At 37.2% G+C, this 21,038-nt stretch overlaps 2 protein-coding genes across 3 annotated transcripts in view; one reads left to right on the forward strand and one right to left on the reverse strand.

Annotated features, from left to right (window-relative positions):
* The window catches only part of rell1 (RELT like 1), a 36,631-nt gene extending 21,842 nt beyond the window's left edge, over positions 1–14,789 (reverse strand). Inside the window, exons 1-2 of one of the 2 annotated variants that reach the window (XM_020922044.2) lie at positions 14,644–14,789; positions 6,344–6,568 (exon numbers count right to left, since the gene is read on the reverse strand). In XM_020922044.2, coding sequence (XP_020777703.2) covers positions 6,344–6,568; positions 14,644–14,668 — 250 coding nt within the window. In that variant the 5' untranslated portion in view covers positions 14,669–14,789. The remainder of the gene's footprint in view (positions 1–6,343; positions 6,569–14,643) is intronic. The other variant, XM_020922045.2, reaches the window with a different exon arrangement.
* Positions 14,790–14,958: 169 nt separating this feature from the next.
* cenpn (centromere protein N) lies at positions 14,959–19,872 on the forward strand. The gene is made up of 10 exons (XM_020922066.2): positions 14,959–15,446; positions 16,104–16,149; positions 16,239–16,298; positions 16,377–16,450; positions 16,553–16,726; positions 17,667–17,768; positions 17,842–17,896; positions 17,972–18,081; positions 18,612–18,732; positions 18,863–19,872. Exons 1-10 carry the CDS (start codon positions 15,276–15,278, stop codon positions 18,979–18,981), a joined length of 1,032 nt encoding a protein of 343 aa, XP_020777725.1. The 5' UTR covers positions 14,959–15,275; the 3' UTR covers positions 18,982–19,872.
* Positions 19,873–21,038: the final 1,166 nt, after the last annotated feature.

Raw genomic sequence — 21,038 nt, forward strand, 5'->3', positions numbered from 1 at the left:
AACAAAGTACAGACATAATTGACAAGACTATCAACTGGAGTTGACCCCAAAATATAGAGAGGCAGCCTCTAGATCCTGCAGCCAGGGGGCGCAAAAAAAAAGTTATATATTTGTAAGATATCCCTTACAAATATCAGTTCAGTCGATATCTTAGTTGGACATACTAGTATACAATGATGTAATAAGACTATTTACTGGGTATAGACGACCTAGAAAGCCTCATAACGTTTGAGCTTTTATTTAATATTTACATAAACTTTTTCTGTTGTTACTTGAGAGGTAGGTAACAGCTATGTAACACATTTGGATCAGTCTTATTTTATTTTTATTTAAAGGAACTAAATACTTTTTAGTCTCTGCACTTACAGCAGTTTCGGCAGATACTTAAAGCTATAGTGTCATAATCGTATCAGAAGTGAAAATGTTGGTTCAGTGCGTTCCTAAACTAAACAATAAATGCACTTTTGCTACTCAACAGTGTATTTGGTGTCAGTGGTCTCTGCGATTTCAAGTAGTTGGTAACGTCACGTATGACTGCCCTGATTACAGCTAGGAGTTTCTGATACAAACACTTGGCTGCAGGGGCAGAGATTGAAGTGTAGAGACCTTTTCGACCAATCATAAAGTTCCTTATAGCTCCAGATCCCACCTCTTCTCCCACCTCACTCTTTTCATTGTGCTGCGTTTATGTGATCTCCATTTGAAAGTTGTGCAAAACCCCCTGTAGCTGGTGTGACATACTTACTGTGACTGTAGACTGTATAAAAAGTGGACTAAGGAAGTGTGTTGACAACCATAGTGTGATTGGAGCTGGAAGCGTGCCCATGCTCATGTCCTATTTGGAACATGGCAGCTTGTGGGTTAGCTGTGTCCATTTATACAGTCAGTGGGATAAAATTATTATTTTTTGTTGCAAAAGTTGTATTACTACTTAATTGAATTTTGGCATAAATAGGTTTAATTTGTAAAGTAGAACCATCAGTGTAAAACAAGATCCCTTTCAGTTTGTCACCGCACTATTTTCCAATCCCAAACGAACTCCTGTCACGGTAATGTAAACTTCCAAGGCTTCAGCACAAGTTTCCGAGTCGAAATTCTGACTCGAGTTTGCATTCATTCCCATTTTTCCAAGTTGGAGGTCAGAGCAGAGTTTCCGAGATCACATAAATGCAGCATTAGTCCTCCAGGTCCTTAAAGGGCACATATTGAGCTGTTTTCTGATCTATTTTACAATGCTGTTTTCTCATCACAAACATACCTGAAGTTATGTTTTGTTTCATTAACCTTCCACCTTGTGATGTCATGTAGTGATACAGGAAGTGTTCCATGAGTAAAACCTCATATGATGATTTCAACCCTGGAATTTTCCATCTCTACTGAACAAAAAGGTAAAAGGCAACTGCTGAAAACTACTGCTTCATGACATCACAAGGAAGAGCAGATTATTTTGAGTTTTGGAGATGTCGACAGACTAATAATAAACAGGTTATGCAAACATGCGTGAATGAAACAAAGCTCAACTTCAGGTCAGTGATGAGGTAACAAATGTATAACATGTTTTAAAGCTCTCAGGAGTCAATTTTGCATTATAGGACCTTTAAACTGTGGAAAACCAAGTCTGTGAAATCTTTTAATCTGGCCTTTTACTGTTTTGTTATATCTCTTTATAACTGTATTGTATTTTGTAATTGTTTTCTGCGCAGTTTTGATATAATATGGCATATTTAAACTGTAATTACAGATGTTCTTTAATATGCACTATCCCTATCAAATAAATAAAACAAAAATAAAATAAAATAAATAGGTACCAATTAAGCAGCTATACCTGAAATGTAGTTGTGTGGGTGGAGTTTAGCTGTTTAGTACCACTTTAAAAACATGACAAAACATGGCCAAAAGTCAACATACAAGAAGCCAAGCCACAATGCAACCTGATCACACACAACGTCATGAGGTTTCACTATTTCTGAGTCCTTTGTTTCCACATGAGAAAGAGGGCTGGGCCTGGAGCCTGCTGAAAGGACAATGACAAAACCTCTAAAGGAAAACACAAGTGTATTACAGGAATTACTATGAGCGGTGTAATAATTAACAAGGTACAAGGCAATAGTTTCAGGATGTGAGTGTCATGCCCAAATAAAGCTTCAAGCACTGTATTTATTCAGTGCTTACCATTAATAAAGCAGACTGTAGAGTCCTTCCATTGCTTAGTTTTGTCCCCACAGTCTTCAGAGTCTGAATTTCGTGAGCTTTAAGTCATGTTAGAATGTTGTTAACTCCTCAAAAACATACCTTGAGTTGTGTTTTCTTTCATTCACACATTTGAGTAATCATGAAGGATTACTCAAACATGTGTTTTAGCCTGTCAACATCTCCAAAGCTCAAAATGCCTCTACCTTGTGATGTCATGAAGCAGTAGTTTTCAAGTTAACAGCTACCTTTTACCTTTAGTTCAGTAGAGAGCTGAAATTATCCAAACTATTCTAGTGATATATGTATGGAGTTTAAAAACAAAGCAGAGCACTTCCTATATTACCACATGACATCACAAGGTGGAACAGAGTGTTTTCTGTTTGAGAGAAGGGTTAAACAAGTAAACATGTGAACAGTACATTTTAAAATAGTGTAATAGTAACAGTACCTTTCACATGGGCCAGTTAGAGAAGCTGAATTATACTTTTTGCTAGTTGTATTATCATAAATATTAATCATGGAATTTCTCAAACATTTAAATTCAAAGGAGTAACTTTATTTAATCTAATCCTTCCTTTTTGATGAGTAGAGGCAATGATAAATGACATATTTACTTCAAAAACTGTATTCAACAAAATGACTCAATAAAAGGATGCCTTGTGCCACTGTAGGCTCATATATACTTCATTATTTCTGCACCCTCACTTTCACTTTAAGCTATTATTGTCAGTAAGTGCACATCTTAGATCAAGAGCAAGTCACTAATTAGACAGTTACTACAATTATCAAATCGTAAAGACTGTAATTATATTGACAATAGAGTGTCCTCTGCAAAGAACATAATATCATTTTATTTTTATACAAAAATGTGGCTGTACCTGTAGTTTAGAGCTGAACAAACATGTTCTGAAATGCGTGGGTTTTCTGCATTGATTTAGCATTTCAGATTCCAGTCGTCTTAATGCTCATATAGTTGTTTATTACGTGCATTTTAAACATGAAATATTTCATACAAGAATATCTCAGATACTTTGCAGCTGATGTCATTAAAATTCCCAGGGGGTGTGAAGCTAACTGTATATGCTCTGCTCTGTCTGCTCTGTGAGACTTTAATCTGAGCTTTAGTTTAAACACAATATGACCATAAAGAACTGACTTAACTGGAACTATAACAGAGGAGATGATTTGTGCTTTTAAATAAACATACTGTCTAGCATTAGCCAGTAGTTTTACATTCTCACCATTTTTGTTGAAAATCAAACACCTCAACAGAAACATGAATGCTTGTATTGGTCACAGGCTACTGAAAATGTGTTTAAATGTGTTTTTTCAGACAATCTGAAATCTTTTTGACAGTGTTTGCTAATGTCTGTGTGTGGTAACTGCTGAACATTCCACCATAAAGACATGTACAACACTCCCAGCGCGATGTCACCACAGAGTATCAATTCTGCTCCCAAAGTCCAGCATTCACAAAATATATTATATAGGAACTACCCTACACTGTAGCTCAGATGTAAAAAAATATATATAATAATAAAACAAAGCCTTGTAAATTATTTTGGTTTTCCGTTACATTGGTGTATATGATAAAAGTTCACCACTACAAAAACGCCACAACCTTTTATGCCCCACTTCCTGCAGATTACAATCTTTTTTGTGTTAATCTGAGCTGTCTTCACCTCAGCTCACACGCCCCTAACTGCGTCATAACAACCAGCATTTTATTACATGGGACTATTCTATGGAACAAAAAACTAAATTATAAAAGAAAAAAAACTTTGTCTCTGGGGTAGGAATTTGTTACCATAGTGATTAGTGTGCAGGAGGCTACAAGTACTGACCACATGCAAACTGACTCCAAATCACATGACCTGAATGTACTGGTGAATCATTTGTAAATGCACGTGAAAGTTAGCATTGGACTTCAAATTAGAACACATTACATTGGAAGCAGTTGTAAACAGGCTTAGACACAGATGGATTTTATTTATTCAAAGATTTAACTCTAATCCCGGGGTGTGTTTTGGTGATTAATGTCTATATAAGAAAACATTGTGGAAAGTTACTTCAGTTTGAACATAGGTGATGCTGATAAGGATAACCTGAACTATTGCAGACAAGTTGGAATTCCTTGTATTTCGTAATTGAAAGATATGGATACATGGAATGAAGTGATGGTTGGGTAAATTTGCAGGTGTAAAGGTGCATTGTACTTTTCCGGTGGAGGGTCCGTCAAATATTTATTTCCATGGAGGAGTTTTTGCTTTGTCTGGACTGTTTCACAGTATGGAATTAAACCTTTCTGTCTTCATGGAGACCAAACCAGGTCAAGTTGTAGGTCAGATCTGTGGAGAGGCAACTCCGCTCACAGTCAGAAAGTCTGTTTTTTATGTATTTTTGAACTCTAAAACCACCTTTAATTGAATAACTGTAAGGTAGAGCTATTCAATGTCATACTGTGGAACATTTCAGGCAGAGCATTGTCATCTCCATAGAAACAAGCAGGTGACAAATCTAAAAGTTACATAGTGTGCCTTTAAAGAGCCCATATTACATTATTTCCTGCTCTATGTTTCCTTATCAAAATGAGTTCAGTATTTTGTTTCATTCACACCTTGTTCCAATTTGTGATGCCATGTTGAAAAACAGGAAGTGCTCCATTGTGTGTGTAAACTGCATACACCTTTACTAGAATCATTTGGATGATCTCAGCCCTGGAATTACCAATCTCGAGTGAAGAAAGGGTAATAGGTAGCCATTAATTTCAAAAATTCATGACATCACAAGGTGAAACAGAACATTTTGAGCTTTGGAGATGTACACAGACTAGTAATAAATGGTTACTCACAACTTCAGGTACTTCAGGTTTTTTGAGGCGATAACAACATTCTAACATTGCTTAAAGATCACAAGAATCAATATTGAGTAATATAAGACCTTAATCTGGACTAGAGTAGACAACATTCTGTGGTATTATGAGATTAAGACAAGAGCCTAACTGTACATTTCTGGGGGTTTTTGCCTCTAGACACCCAGATAGTAATTTAAAAGTTTCACCGTTAGTAGCATATTTGTAAAATAAAATAAAGGTGCATTGTCTAACTTTTCTGGTAGAGGGTCCAACAATTTCTTTTCTGCATTGAAATGTTATTGCTTAGTCTGGTTTCTTCCACAGAGTAGTACTAACCCTTTCTATCGTTCATGGAGACCAAATCCCAAGTTACAGGTCAGATCTGTGGAGAGGCGATCCTGCTCACAGTCAGAATGCCCATTTTCCTAGGTATTTTTTTTTAGCTATAAAACCATCTATAATGGAATAAATGCAAAATACAGCTGTTTAATGTCACACTGGAACATTCCAGACAGAGCAATGACATATCCACAGAAACAAGCAGGTGACAGACCCCCAACCAAGAAGTTACACTGTGCACCTTTAAACTAATCAATATACATCAGCATTAAGTGCTAACATCTACTAACTATTTGAATAATGGCAAAACTACAAAACAGAAACAAGTGACGATAGGCCTGTTTCTTTCTCATTAGACTTTCACAAACAGTATCATGCATGTGGTCTGCATCTGTTAATGATTCTGAAGCTGTCACAGATCCATCACGTGTCACAGAGAATCCTCCGAGGGGGGGGGGCCAATGGGGGCTACTGAAGCTGCAAAGGTTTCAAAGGACATCTCCAAACAGAAAATCCACAAATGCTGAAACTTATCACTGTGTCCACAAGCTTTTAGGTTCGTACTAACTTTCAATGGTACCACTTTTTGATGCCACTGTGATTAAATTATTTTTATAACCTGTGTCCAAAGCTCAAAATGCTCCATTCAACCTTGTGATGTCGTAAAACTATAGTTTTCAAGTTAACTGCTACCTTTTACTTTTAGTTCAGTAGAGATAGCAAATTCCAGATCTTAAATTATCCAGATGATTACAGTGAAAAGTGTGTTTTCTATTTGAGAGAAGAACTCAGACCAATATATACAGAGTATGTGTGTTAAACATGTGTGAATGAAACTAAATAAAACTCCAGTTATGTTTGTGATGAGGAAACAACATTATAAGAGATCAGAAAATAGTGTAATATGGACACTTTAATCAACTAATTAAACCCTACTCTATTTCACAGCTTGCATACCTCCCATCTCCAGGTCTTGCTCCAGCCCGTTGCACTCATGTTGCACAGGTTTTTCTTCATCTTCGGCCTCGGTGGTGCAGCGGTAGCCCTTCCTCTTCAGCACGTGGCAGATGATGACTCCGATCAGACCCAAGAGGAAGAAGGTGGGCACCAGGGCGAATGCTGTGAAGTCATGGCTGCTGTGTGTGCCATCATCGTTCTTGACCGTCACTGCGGGTTTATCTGCTAAAAAAACAAAACACAATGCAATGTAATATTTATTTATATTGAAATTTCTGAGTATATTCTTTTTGGTGTAGCTTTCTACTATAATGTTGTTCCTTTATCCTGCAAGAGATTTTAGATATCATCCATGCATGTTTGAGTAATTTAGTGATCTCTCCCAGGCCCTATTCAAACCCTCCTTACGTATAGCTGTAAGATGCTGCCCAATACTCCAACCACAAGGACAATTTTCTATAAACATACAAAACCATGAAACAAAACTGTACACAGCAACTTGACAAACCTGAGGTGATGTGTAGTAGTTTCATTGGCGAGATGCACGCGGATTGTGTTGTGATAACGCTCTGAAGGGGAAATGACTTAGCAACAGAGAGTAAAAGGTACGTGAAAGCGAAACCTATTAAACACGTGAATACATTGTTTTCTGCGAATAAAGCATTTTCAAAACAATAAAAGGTAATATGGTGATCTAAATATGTTGTGTTAGCAATTTATACCCCATAGAAGTAAAATTCCCCCTCTATAACAACAATAACTACAATTTAAGGATCCTGGCTATATAAATGTAAACACTATATACTATTTTTAATGTGTAAGTCAAACAAGTATAATTATATTTTGAAACCGAATACGAGGAGCTATATTTAACCCCAAGTCTGAACAGCTGAAGGATTTAAAACGCCTGCTCTTCCAGGATCAATAAGGAATCCAGCTCATGCCTTTGCCATGCATTGTCTGATCTGGGTTAAGATGTCTTTTGGGTCTGATCTATGTCATAATGTTGTTTCCTCATCACAAACATACCTGGAGACGTGTGAATTAAGCAAATGTTTAACACACAAATCCTGCTTCTGCTCTCAAACAGAAAACACTGTTCCACCTTGTGATGTTATGTGCTAATTCAGGTGCTCCACTGTGTTTTTAAACTCCATACACCTTCACTAGAATCATTTGGGTGACAAACAGTATCATGGCAAAAGTTAGCTGTTAACTTTAAAAGTACCATTTCATGACATCACATGGTGGAAGTAAGCATTTTGAGCTTTGGAGATGTAGACAGACTAATAAAGGGTTACTCAAACATGTGTGAATAAATCAAAACTCCAACTTCAGGTTTGTTGTTGATGAGGTAACGGTATTATAACATGGCTTAAATATAAGCTATGAGGAATATAAGAGCTTTAATTTGAGAGAACTTATAAATACATGGACAAAATGGGTATGGGTAAATAAGTACTGTTGCACCACACTTAATTTCGCAAGAACTTGACTTTACATGACTCTGTTGTAACGGAAGAGTTATATTTTGCCTTCAAATACAACTGGAATCGAAACTAGATACTCATTTGAACAAGTAATGATATTAAAAAAGTCAGATTCTCAGGATAGAAATGAACCTTTCCTGAATGGCTTTAGAATAATCTTGAGCTGTATCAGAAAAAGTATAAGACCACAGACTAGTTTACACCCATGGACAATTATGGACCCTACCTGGATGAGTGAGGAATTGCGCAGATATAAGACCAAATGGTTAGAAAAAGTATAATGATTTAATGTTGAAAATCCTGTTCTGTTGTCTAAATAATTTGTGTTTTTCATCATCATTGTGGTATTGGAATCTGTATTGAGTATCGGGTCTATTCCTTATCTAAATCAATTTCAATTCAATTCAATTCAAGACTACCTTATTGTGTGGTAACAATGACTCCTGACTCATGTGTGATTCATTTGTTTATCTGAAGACCAAAGTGGAGAACAATTCTAGAAAAACATAATAGTTTTAGTGTCCTCTCCCACCCACTTCCACTCAGACTTTGGACCCTTTGACACTTGTTTATGGGGGATTCACTGACTAAGAAGAAAATATGATTTATGCATTTTCTTCCACATCACTGTGCTGTATCCAAGGCGCAGATTTAAAACACAGGAGGCTCTTGTACACTGTGAATGTGGTCACAGATGAATCAACCATGCCCCTGGAGACACCCCACACTAAAGCTACAATTACAGAGACAAAGAGACAAGTGACAATGAGTAATGATGGTTAATGCATTTTTAGTATTTGGAACATGTTGATTTCTTGGTAGATATTTGCTATCTATTGTTGAGATATAGTCGAGATAGAGATTGCTCTACCTGGAATGTTCCACAGTATGACATCAAACAGCTTTACCTTACATTTATTCAGTTACAGGTGGTTTTATAGCACAGAAATTCCTAAAAAAAAAAACATTCATTTGACTGTGAGCAGGGATGTCTCTCCACGGATCTGACTTGTAACTTGGCCTGGTCTGGTCTCCATGAAGATAAAAAGATAAAATACCATACTGTGAAACATTCCAGACAAAGCAATAACATCTCCATGGAAAAAAGCATTTGACAGACCCTACACCAGAAAAGTTACACAGTGCACCTTTAAATCTCAAGCACAGGCCAATATTTTGTTTTGGGTGACCTGCAGCCTTAAAAATCACCACAAAGCTTTATTTGAACACTCTAGTGCAAAGAGAGATAATTGCTGAAAACATGACTATGCAGTTTTCTTATGGGTTTGAGGTGGGAAAGAGCGAGTGTTTAGTATATTTTAATTATAATAAAAGTGTATTGTATTTGTACAGGTTACCAGCCTTCAGTAGACCTGAGCCACACCACGCCCTTCTGTTCTGACAGATGTCTAACCACAAATTCAAAGTACAAATATCTAAATATGTGCCAAGCTTTGACCAGCGCTGTTCACAAGATACCAGATTTAGAGTACATAAACATACTTAAATTGGCAGGCATCTAAAACACAGATAAATAGACCAAATAAATATAGAAAACATGCAAGGTAAAATGTTTCTATGCATGCTTGCCATACAAAATCAAAAAACAAAAACAGAATCACACAAAGGCATCTAGTTTTACACAAAAATGTATAAAATTGGCATAAAGGAGGCTCCTGAAAATGTGTTGCTTTGTAATTTAATTTTTTTTTTTTTCTATTTTACAATATTAAAACCCTATCCCTGACCTTTATTGGAATTTCTTTTGTTATGCCTTATCCAGCCAGGGACCACATAACCTACTATAGACCTGTCATATTTGAATTCAGGGATTGTTTTATCTCATGTTCAGTGTTCTGCTTATTTGAAGTTGAATTTACAAAAAATGTGAAAATCGTGCTCAGGCTTTTGATTCTGAAGTCAATATTTGAATGGGCCAGAGGTTGGAGGTCACGAAAGCTCCTGAACCGAGTGCTGCATTCCACTACCACGCACAAACGACCCTTTGTGTGCTTCCTGTTAACATTACTGAATGAGATTCACAAGTCAAAGACAAGATGAGAGGAGAGTTTTGGAAAAGCACCGTCAGATTGAAGTCAGGGTTTAGTTAAACAAGGGAATTCTCTGAGTGAATGCACTGGCTAACCACATACTAGCTGAAGCATACAGGGATAGTGCAGTACCATTGTATCTGAGCGAACAGACTCAAACAGGCCATTGTCCAGTCTCTGAGCACCCTGTGACCACCCTGCCCATGTGTTTAAACAGGCCATGAATGAAGAGAAGTTAAATCATGAAAATCTCTGCTCTAAACTGTTCTAAACAAGAATCAAAACTTTTAAGGTCCTATATTACGCAAAATTGTCTCTTGTGAGGTTTAAGCCATGTTAGAATGTTGTTGCCTCATTGAACATGTTTGAGTAATGCTTTATTATTAGTCTGTCTACACCTCCAAAGCTCAATATGACATACAAATGACATCACAAGGTGGAACAGAGTGTTATCTGTTTAAGAGACGAACTTAATCTAAATATGCAAGTTCACTGTGTTAAACATTTGTGAATGAAACAAAACATAAATCCAGGTATGTATTTCATGAGGAAACAGCATTATAACATCAGAAAGATCAGAAAATACTGTAATATAGGACCTCTAAATTTGAACCTTTTCCAAGCAGTAAAGCCATTTACACACAACCTATATTCAAAAAGCAAAATGATTGATGATGCAACTTTCCTGGTGAAGGCGCCTGATAACTTCTTGTCTGATAACGGTTTGTCTGGAATCTTCCATAATGTGGTATTAAACTTAACTGGAAAAGTAGGCGACATAACAAGATAATATTTGTGTAAAAGGTGACCTCAAAAATACAAGATACTTAAATGTGCATTGTGTAATTTTTCTGATGGAGGGCCCATCAAATAATTTTCTGCTATTGCTTTGTCTGGAATGTTTTACAGTATGGCATTAAAACTTTCTATCTTCATGAAGTTCAAACCAGACAAAGTTATAGGTCAAATCTGTGGAGAGGCAACCCCGCTCACAGTCAGAATGCCTGTTTCTCTAGCTGTAAAATGATCTGTAATTTAATAAATGTAAGACAGAACTGTTTAATGTCATACTGTGAAACATTCCATACAGAGTGATGACATATCCAAAGGAACAAGCAGGTGAGGTACGCTGAACCAAAAAAGTTTCATAGTTCACCTTTTAGTTTAATATCATACTGTGGAACAATCCAGAAAAGCAACATTTCATGGAGACAAGCAAACCCTCCATCAGAAAAGTTACATAGTTCAGCTTTAATGCATATACTTTCTACTTAACAAACCATTCGTACAGCTTTGCAAATATCTTCATATGCTGGCCCATTAACTTTAGAATTGTAGAAAAACATTACCTCTGGTCTAACATTTTCCTTCACGAACGCTCCTCCCTGTCAGCTGAGTGAATACTACAGCCAACAATCTTCTCAAAATCTGTTATTTATTGATATTTGTCCAAGAACGTGAATGCATTTTTGCAGTGTGTCAAACTGTAAACCTGAAATGAATAGCTGAGTTAGACTGGGCCTGATAAGCTTCTCCGTCCCACTAGAGTAATTTCCTGCGTCTTAAAGGATCTGGCCTCCGCTCGAGGTTATTGACGTTTGCGCTGCGGGTTTCACCAAATGATGTCCAATCAATTCTCTGCAAAAAAACAGAGCAGTGATTTGACTTCATAAATATTTCACTATAAAACTCTCTCGTCTTGGTCCAAATAGTCCTCTTGTTGGCAACTACAGCACTTAACACAAACTGCACTTAAGGTTATTATAAATAGACAGTCAGGCAGTCTAATATGAATACAAATAAAAATGTAAATAATAAAATATGCATAAGAAAAAATGCTTTGGTCAATGGTCACATATTTATACAGCGCTTTTTCACCTTCACTCAGCACTTTACATCAAGAAAACACTCACCCATTCACACACACATTCATACACCAGTGTACGCAGACATTGGGGGCGAGATGGGTAAGTGTCTAGCCCGAGGACACAACATCAGCATTCATCTGTTGGAGCTGGTATTGCACTGCCAACCAACTGAGCTACTGTCAACATGCAAAAGCAAATTTTCCAAAGTACCGGTAGTTGAAACTTTGAAAAGCAGTTGTTGGGAGCAAACAGGGAAGAGACGAGACACGACAAGACAAGACACGAGATTTGGTCCATGAGAACAAGACAAAATAAGATTTTTACATAATTTATAATATGAAAATAATGCAATTTAGTTCCCAAGGTTGGCTTCAGAATTTGTATTTACTTCATTTAATATTGTTATCATTCTAGCAGTGCTTTTTGGAACTACAACTTCTCAAAAGATTCAACTCACAGCCACACTTAACCTTTTTTTGTTCAACCCAAATAGGGAAAAAAAATTCATTATTTTTCTTGTGTTCACAGTCTTATGGTGATTTTGTCTCGTGAGATCTTGTGGCACAAGAGCTTGTCCCATCTCTAGTAATAGATAACCCTATGTCCTGTCAATCACTATTGTATCTCTGCACTGCTTCTTCTTTTGCATAGTTGTTATATTTTGTATTACAGACCATTTGAAAAAAATTGTATATCATGAAAAAGTTTCTTTGTCACATTTCAGACAAGTCAGACCACATATTATGTAGAATCATGACACAAAGAGTGAAGCCGCTTGTGTAAAGTTGTAGTTGGCAGTGAATGTATTATGCTGACATCAGGACAATGACAATGCCAAGGGTCAAAAAACACTGAACTTGTTCCTTATTTCCGACATCGAGATATTGAAGAGGTGCTATTTTAGATTTTCCGTGAAATTCCTCACAGTTTGCATAATGAGTGCCCTTGTAGTCCAACTCCAATCTAATCCAGTGTTACTCTAGGCCTCTTATGATAATTACAATATAAATTTATCATTCTATATATGAAAGCTGGAAATATATATTTTGGGCTTAATATTTATTGTGGGTACAATTTTCAATATGTATGTAGTAATGTAAGATTTGACCTGTAAAATAAAATAAAAGGTAGAATAAAGAACTTCTTTATGTATATATATATAAAATACTGTTGATTTAAAATTGGATATAGCGGGATTCTACTGCTTTGTGTCAGTGGCATATAGAAGTTTCAATATTATAGTTTATCACAATATTTCTCTGTATAGGAATATATGATGCTTCAAAATGTTACTGTGACAGGCCTATGTTACTTGTTATTATTGTGCTCATCTGGGAAATGCTAAATGCTTTTCTCATTTACCATAAACCACTGATTCTGTAAACAGTTACAACACTATCCCAAAATGACCAGCACCACTAATGGAGACTAACAGCAACATTAGACACTCATCCACAAACCTGAAGTCGCAGTTTGAATCTTTGAATCTTAGACCATACTGTCAGTGTGTCTCTGTGCACTTCACCCACCTTGACTATGTACAAATGTAATGGGAGCATGAGTGAAATTGGAAGTGATGTTAGAGGCACCAATGGCACAGATTGTCAGTCTCTTTTCTGTCAGTCTACCCCAGGGCAGCTGTGACTTAAACAGTAACCTTCCACCACCAAATGTGGAATGAATGTATAATGATTGCAGTGTATCGATTTGTCAAAATTGTAATGCACATAATCGTATTATTAAGGTGTTATTATTAGCCTATAATGTGATTGCTCAGATAATAATTGGTCCAGGCAATTGTCAGCAAATGTTATCAAAATAATAACAAGTAGAAACCAACAAATGAACAGAGGCCACAGAACGCTGCTTCAGTTTGTGTGAAAAATGTTTTGAACGCGTCAGCACTGGCATTGAATTATTCTAGTCCAAATCGGACCATCTGTCACATTTAGAAATTAGACAAACAAGTTGGATAATGGTGGTGTTTTGCAATGTGATATTTATTCTGAGATGAAAAAAACTGCAGAAACATTTTAATAATATAAGACAATCGCTGAGGTTGATGTCACTGAGGTCAAATGTAAATTCGGCCTTACTTCCAAAATTACATTCCTTTTCTTACACTCCACCCGATCTTGTCAAATCAACCCTGATCTGCAGTTAGCTGTAATTACACAACATCCTGTCATGTTACACTGGAAGAAGCCACGACAATGTAAAGTATTTACTTCATGTGTGCCTGCAGCAGCAGGCCATAGGCTTGAATCAGAACTATCACAGAGAAGACAGGTACTCTACTGTGTTATAACCACGGTGGAGTGTCATTGAGATGAAATGGAGAACGCGCTTCTTTAATTAGATCAGGAGTAATAGGTCGGGCCACAAGTAAGCTCCAGAATCCTCTGGCCCCTGTGGAAAATGGAAACAGACCAGCTTTGGTCTTTCCTCTGTCGGGCCACGTGAAAGACCAACCGCTGATTGGACGCAGTCAGGTCTCATAGAGTCTGCTGGACAAAATGACATCTGTGCACAAGGATGTACAACCTGTCCATCTGCCGCCATCAAACCTCAGTACGCATATGACAACAAAAATAACTATCCTATCATTAAAGCAGGACATCTCTATAATGGAGCCGTGCAGAGTCGCTGCCATGCATGCCAGTGCATCTTCACATGTAGGCAGGGTAAAGTGAATTGACTCTAGTTTTAATCTTGCCTTAAAAGTTACAAGCATGGCTCAAAGAGCACATCTATTCTACTGGATTCCTTCTGATCAGGCAAACTGCTCATAAAAATCACGAGTTCAGGATAAACATTACAGACTCCACTCTTCTCTCCCGATAATCGCTGCAGCAAAACTCCACCGGAGAAAAACAACAGAACGAACTTACGCGACACGGCGGTAGAGTTGGCCATGGAGGGACCGGAGGACCGCAGCGATGGCCGGGGCTGTTTGTGAGAGGCCGCCGCGGGAGGATCACCAACTGGTCAAACTAAAGTCAAAGGAGGGACTTCTTCATGACAGGTCTGAATTTCCTGATTGCCCAAACTCAGGACCCGCCCTGATTTTCGAAGAAGCTCGGCCTCCAGCAAAGAGCTGAACATCAAGATAAATATAACACTTGAACTTCCGTATTTGTAGACTACATGACTTTTCTTTATATTATATTTCAGTGTCTTTTGATATGTCTATGTCAGTAGGCTATCTGTATGTAAATGTAGAATGAAACATTAGTCAGAATAATTTTATGTGCAAACCGTCCTCACCTAACTGTTACTGAACTGTTGTTGACAGACAGTTGAGTCTCTCCGGCCCGACAGGGGGCGCTACAGTGCACGTGCAGACTCGCTGTGATTGGTCCATTCATGTTCCGCTCGTGGACGCGGTTTGTTTGGATCATATTTGGTAGCGCCGTTGTTCATGTAAAAACAGTGCCACAAAACTCAAAATCTACGTCTTATTTGAGTTAAATTAACTACGGGTCACGTTTTATAGTAACAAACGGTTAGATATAGCGTTGAAATGGACGATATGGCACAGGCTTTGCTGAAGAGACTTGTTAGGCGGATACCGAGTCATAAGCTCCAACCTACCCTCGAAAAGTGGGGTCGTATGGAGAAAGCGCAGCTGGAGTCCATGGATTTTACCCTGTCGAAGTATTCTTTAACAGAAACATTACTCTCAATCTGCGAGGTGAGGGTTTTTTTTTTTATCTCCTCTAAGGTGTGGCAATTCAGCTTCGATCTCGTCACTGGTTAAAGGTGCACTGTGTAACTTTTCTGGTGGCTTGTTTCTATGGAGATGTATGTGCATTGCCTGGAATTTATACAGCACGGCAAAAAGGGCCCGTATTATTATTTTGTAATGTTGTTTCCTCATCGCAAACATGCCTGGAGTTGTGTTTTGTTTCATTCAAACATGTTTAACTCACAAATTCTGCATATTTAGGCTGAGTTCTTCTTTCAAACTGAAAACACACTGTTCCATCTTGTGATATAATGTGGTAAAATAGAAAGTGCTCGACTATGTGTTTTAACTTCGTACACTTTAAGTAGAATCATTTGGATAATTTCAGATCTGGAATTGCCAGTCCCTACTTAACAAAAGATAAAAGGAGCTGAAAACTACCACTTCATGACATCACAAGGTGGAACAGCATTTGGAGATTTGGAGATGTAGACAGTCTAATAATAAGGCAGGTATGTGTGTATGAAACAAAACACAACTCCAGGCATGTTTTTGAAGAGATAACAATATTCTAATATGACTTAAAGCTTGCAAGAGTGAGTTTTGTCTAATATAGTACCTTTAATACAAGATATAAAGTGTATTCATGTTTTTTTCTTGTAGGAAAGTAACTGGAATACTAAACATATAACAGAATTGGAGTTATTGTGTAAGTAAATATTATTATTTCTATAAATGGTTGCCAGTTGGAATGATTTGTCAATATCTTCCCTTTTTTTTAATGTATTTATTGTTTAGATATAATTGACAACCCAAATGTGGGAATGTGGCATGCCTACCAACTTGCTGACCCAGAAGGTATATTGTAATTTTTATTAAAATTTTTAACTGAAATGTACTGAAATATAATTTTATGTGCATTTCATTGTTCTCAAGACGATGCCCACACTGTTGAGCTGATGCAGTTTAAAGAGCAATTTAAATCACACCTCACTGAACTAATACAAAATGTAAGTAAGTCACATTTATGTAACTTTAACCGGGTGAATTCTATAGTAACAATCTTTATCTATATCCCGCTTCATGTTTTGTTTTGTTTTTTATAATCACAGGTGTCCATCAAAATAAAGAAACACACAGATGAGGCAGTATGGATCCGGCTTGCATGGGGTGAAAGTTTTTCCAGGCCCAATCATTTTCGACCGACATATGTGGTACACTATCTCCAGTCTCCCTATGTGTTCATGACCAGCCTAAGCTCAAAGCGGAGGCCTTTGGTATACCAGGTAAATGAAATATGCATTACAATTAGAGATCGACCGATATATTATGGATGATGCTGATACCCATGATTTAGGATCCAGAAAAAACAGTGGCCAATAATGTCTGCTGATATTTTTTGGGCAATATATAGGGATGATTTTGGTTAAAAAAAAAAAAAAAAAAAAAAAAAATATATATATATATATATATATATATATTATTATTATTATTATTATTATATTTTTTTTAAATTTAGGTCAAACTCATCCACGACCTTGTCTTACTACAAACTGCATAAGAGCTCATTTTTGCAGTACCCTCTCTGTGTTTCTTACAGGTTTATACTAAGACTATGGTGGCACAAGTGATCCAAATTGGAATTATTTTCTTTAATGCAGTATTTTGGTGTATAAATGTTACTTATTGCCTCCTCTGAACAAAAAAGCACTGATGAACGATTAAACATGGTTACATTAATGTTTATGTAATTTGTTTTGTTTTGGGGGGTTTTGCGCTCAGCTAATTTTTATACTGCTGGGATAAAAATTAGACTATATGTCTCTGTATTAAAGGGAAATACTGCTCTCTGGACTAAAATATTCAAATAAGGCTTTATGCATATACTCTTGATGCATATGGAGGCAGCTTTTTGGCCAAACAAAATATCAGTCCCAGCTGGAGATTTAAGACCAGTAGTTGTGGACAAATTGAGGAGGCTGACAGTTTTTCAATGTAAAGTGAACAGACACTATGGAGCCAGAAGTGCCTACATGTTGACTTCTTATTTAGAATGTGACGGCTAGTGGATTAGCTATGTCCATTTATATATTCAGTCTATGGTTGAAAATGCAAAAAAACCCGCAAATATCTGCCCGATATATTGGTCTATCTCTAAATACAATTTAAAAACTACATACAAGGCAGATTCTTATGTGTTCTCACATACTGCTCTGTGCTTTGTAGGCTTTGGTATTTGCCACTAGATACCAATCCGTAAAGGATGCTAATCTCAGTGGACGCAAGCTTGGTGCAATCAGGGATCTGCTCATGAGACAATATGAACAGGTAATGAACCAAATTTGGCTTTCTGTTTCTGTTGTTTATATTTTGCATAGTAATTATTTGTATTGTTTTATAGGTGTTTCCATCCAAATTTCCAAGCCACATTACAGAAAACAAAGAAAATGCCAAAAGTATAAGTTTATATTTCTCTTGATTTCAGATAAGATGTTCCTATTCCTTAATTATTCCATATTATCTTTTTACAGACCCACTGATTGAACAAGAACAATCTGAGCTGTCTTCAAACCGAGTTCAGATGGCATGTGAGGCATTTGGTGGGGGCAAGTTACCAGAACTACAGTCGGCAGTTTACAGGGTACATAGAATTTAATTGAGTTTAAAGGTCCTACATTATGCAAAACTGCCTCTTGTGAGATTTAAGACATGTTAGAATATTGTTACCCCCTCAAAAACATAACTGGAGTTGTGTTTTGTTTCATCCATACATGTTTGGAGTAACCCTTTATACATCTCCAAAGCTCAAAATGCTCTGCTGATGTCATAAAGTAGTCTTCAAGTTATCAGCTACCTTTTTCTCCTTAGTTCATGTGAGATTAGCAGTTCCAGGAGTGAAATCATCCAAATGATTCTAGTGAAGGTGTATGGAGTTAAAAAACACAGTGGAGCACTCCCTATATTACAATATGAGATCGCAAGTGTTTTTAGTTTGAGAGAGCCTAAATATGCAGGGTTTGTATTTTAAACATGTGTGAATAATTAAAAAAAAACACAACTCCAGGTGTGTTTGTAATGAGGACACAACATTATATATTATATATTATATTATCAGAAAATAGCGTAATAAGTGTCCTGTAACTGTAAATTTCCTTTTTTTTTTTTTTTCAGCTGGAGACCAAATTCAGAGGATATGCAAAAAACATGGCACAACATAAGGAGCCCTTCAAATGCGTTGTTAAATTTTCAAGCACCAACTTACTGGAGTCTTTGAGAAACTGTGCATCTTCAGGTACAAGAGTATTTGACACTCATTATATTGTCCTTTTAGTTGGTGGCCACTAGGGGGAACCCATACACCATAAACTAGACAGCCAACGTGCGTAATAGATTTAGACGCTGTTGTGTACTTCTTTTAATAGGAATTGCCTCAACCCCGGTCACACCTCTGCTGTCATCGATTCCACTCAAAGGAAGGAACTACTTTGTTATCACTGACAACGGGCCTGCTTCCTCACAGACACTACAGCAACAGAAATGACTCTATCAAGTTCAGCACACAAGTCCTACATAATTAGGCTGATTTCTTCTCTCAAACAGAAAACCCTCTCCTGTGATGTGATAATACAGGAAATGCTCCACTGTGTTTTTAAACTCCATACACCTTCACTAGAATCGGTTTGGATGATTTCAGCTCTGGAATTTCTAAGGTAGAACAGAGTCTCTGAGCTTTGGAAATATAGACAGTCTAATAATAAAGGATTACTCAAACATGTGTGAATGAAATAAAACACAACTCCAGATATGTTTTTGATGATGTAATAGCAATATAGCGTAGCTCAAAGCTCACAAGAGTCATATTCTTGTGTAATATGGGACCTTTAAGTTTAGTTTAACACAGAGATAATTTATTGTTTTCCAGTCAGTCTACAAATAGCACACGGTATTTATTTTTAGAACTACTTCATATCTGTGTAGGTAATACGGTGTCTTGGTATTGGGCTCCTTTGACTCAAATCAATACTTAAATCAATGTAAAATACAAAGTGTATCACTGCTCTAATATTATGTTGTGTCATTGTTGAAACTGAGTTAAAGGAATTTCCCAGATGAACAAATGAACTATGCGAAGTCAGACCTTGCAACCATTTTCCTACGAATAATTTAGCAACGCAAGAAAGCTGTGCAGTGTGCAGAATTTTTAAGTAAACAGCAGCTATTTCCAGCGACACTGCGCGAGCTCAGACAAGTGTACTAAGTGTGGCACAGAGCCTATTCTAAATTATATGGAACAATGGGATGGGTCTGTTGTGGGAATTACTTAAGTGATGCGAATAATTATAGGTAAAATGTCTGTTTTGTGTATGCATATTATATGGTAAAGTCACAAGCTTTAATTGTGTGGTCCCTAAGTAAACTCTCATTGAATACACATGCCCGGGTTTAATGGATGTATTTTGTACGTATATAACATGGATCTGTACTATCCGCGGGGGTTAGCCACACATGGCCCATACAGTGGCCTACATCTGCGGCTGTGTTTACGGTTTCAGCGCCCATCCTTCTAGCCGCGTGCTGTTGGAGGACATGCGACGTCACTGGACCGCAGGCACGTTGGGTGGTGCATGTAAGCTGTCCAGTGCACCGTAAGTACAGTACCAGAGGTGCACTGCAAAATATAAACCATGCGCATGTTGATAGAATTTGAGTTTTGCATTATGAGTTTCAACACAAGCCCCTCACGCTACCAAAAGGATATGTAAGAAGTATGATATGCGTAAATATAACATCTTCACATTTGTACCGTCATTTCTGTTGTTATAATTATTGCTCGAATGTAATGCATATAGTATTGTTTCCTTTTGTTGTGTGGTGATTGTCTCTAGACCAGACCTGGGCTCCCGGGCCTCATACGGCCCTTTGGTAGATTCTGACCAGCCCGTTTAAACTAATTTGGAATGACAAAATAAACATATTTTATTATTTTACCTCATGCATGGACTAAAGCTACATTGCTTATATGTTAGAGGTGTTTTTTTTATTACATTTTTGTAAGGCAACCGCACGCTTTCAATGCTTAGTCATAACATATACGCTTACCAGCATTACCAGCTCGTCAAAGCAAGGCTATTTTCTGCTTTTTTTATATAAAGAAATACAATTAATATTATGCAGAGTTGAGTTAAGCGTTTTGGCCCGGCCCTTCCCAACATTTTCTGTTTCTCATGTGGCCCCATGGAAAAAAAATAATTGTCCAGCCCTGCTCTAGGCTGACAGGTTATAATGCTGGGTATGCATGAAGTATTTCTGTTGTTATAATTATTGCTCGAGCATAATAAATATAGTATTGTTTCTTTTTCTTTTGTTATATTGTGGTTCTAATGCACACTTTCTTTTCTAACAGCTCGTGTCAAAATGCAATATATATTCTGCAACTTCATCAAAACATTTCGCTGCGTCTTTATTTGCAGCATTCCGGTCGGTCAGTATTCTCAGCTACGTGCAGGCCGGGCTCCACCCTCTTATGTTCCCGTCTGTTTAGAAGTGTACTAGTTCCACACTCTCTGCAACGTGACTCCGGAGCCCCGTGCAGCTTTC

This window comes from Boleophthalmus pectinirostris, unplaced genomic scaffold (genome assembly GCF_026225935.1).
Source record: "Boleophthalmus pectinirostris isolate CB_2022bp ecotype Guang Dong unplaced genomic scaffold, ASM2622593v1 HiC_scaffold_20, whole genome shotgun sequence".
NCBI classification, from domain to species: Eukaryota; Metazoa; Chordata; class Actinopteri; order Gobiiformes; family Gobiidae; genus Boleophthalmus; species Boleophthalmus pectinirostris.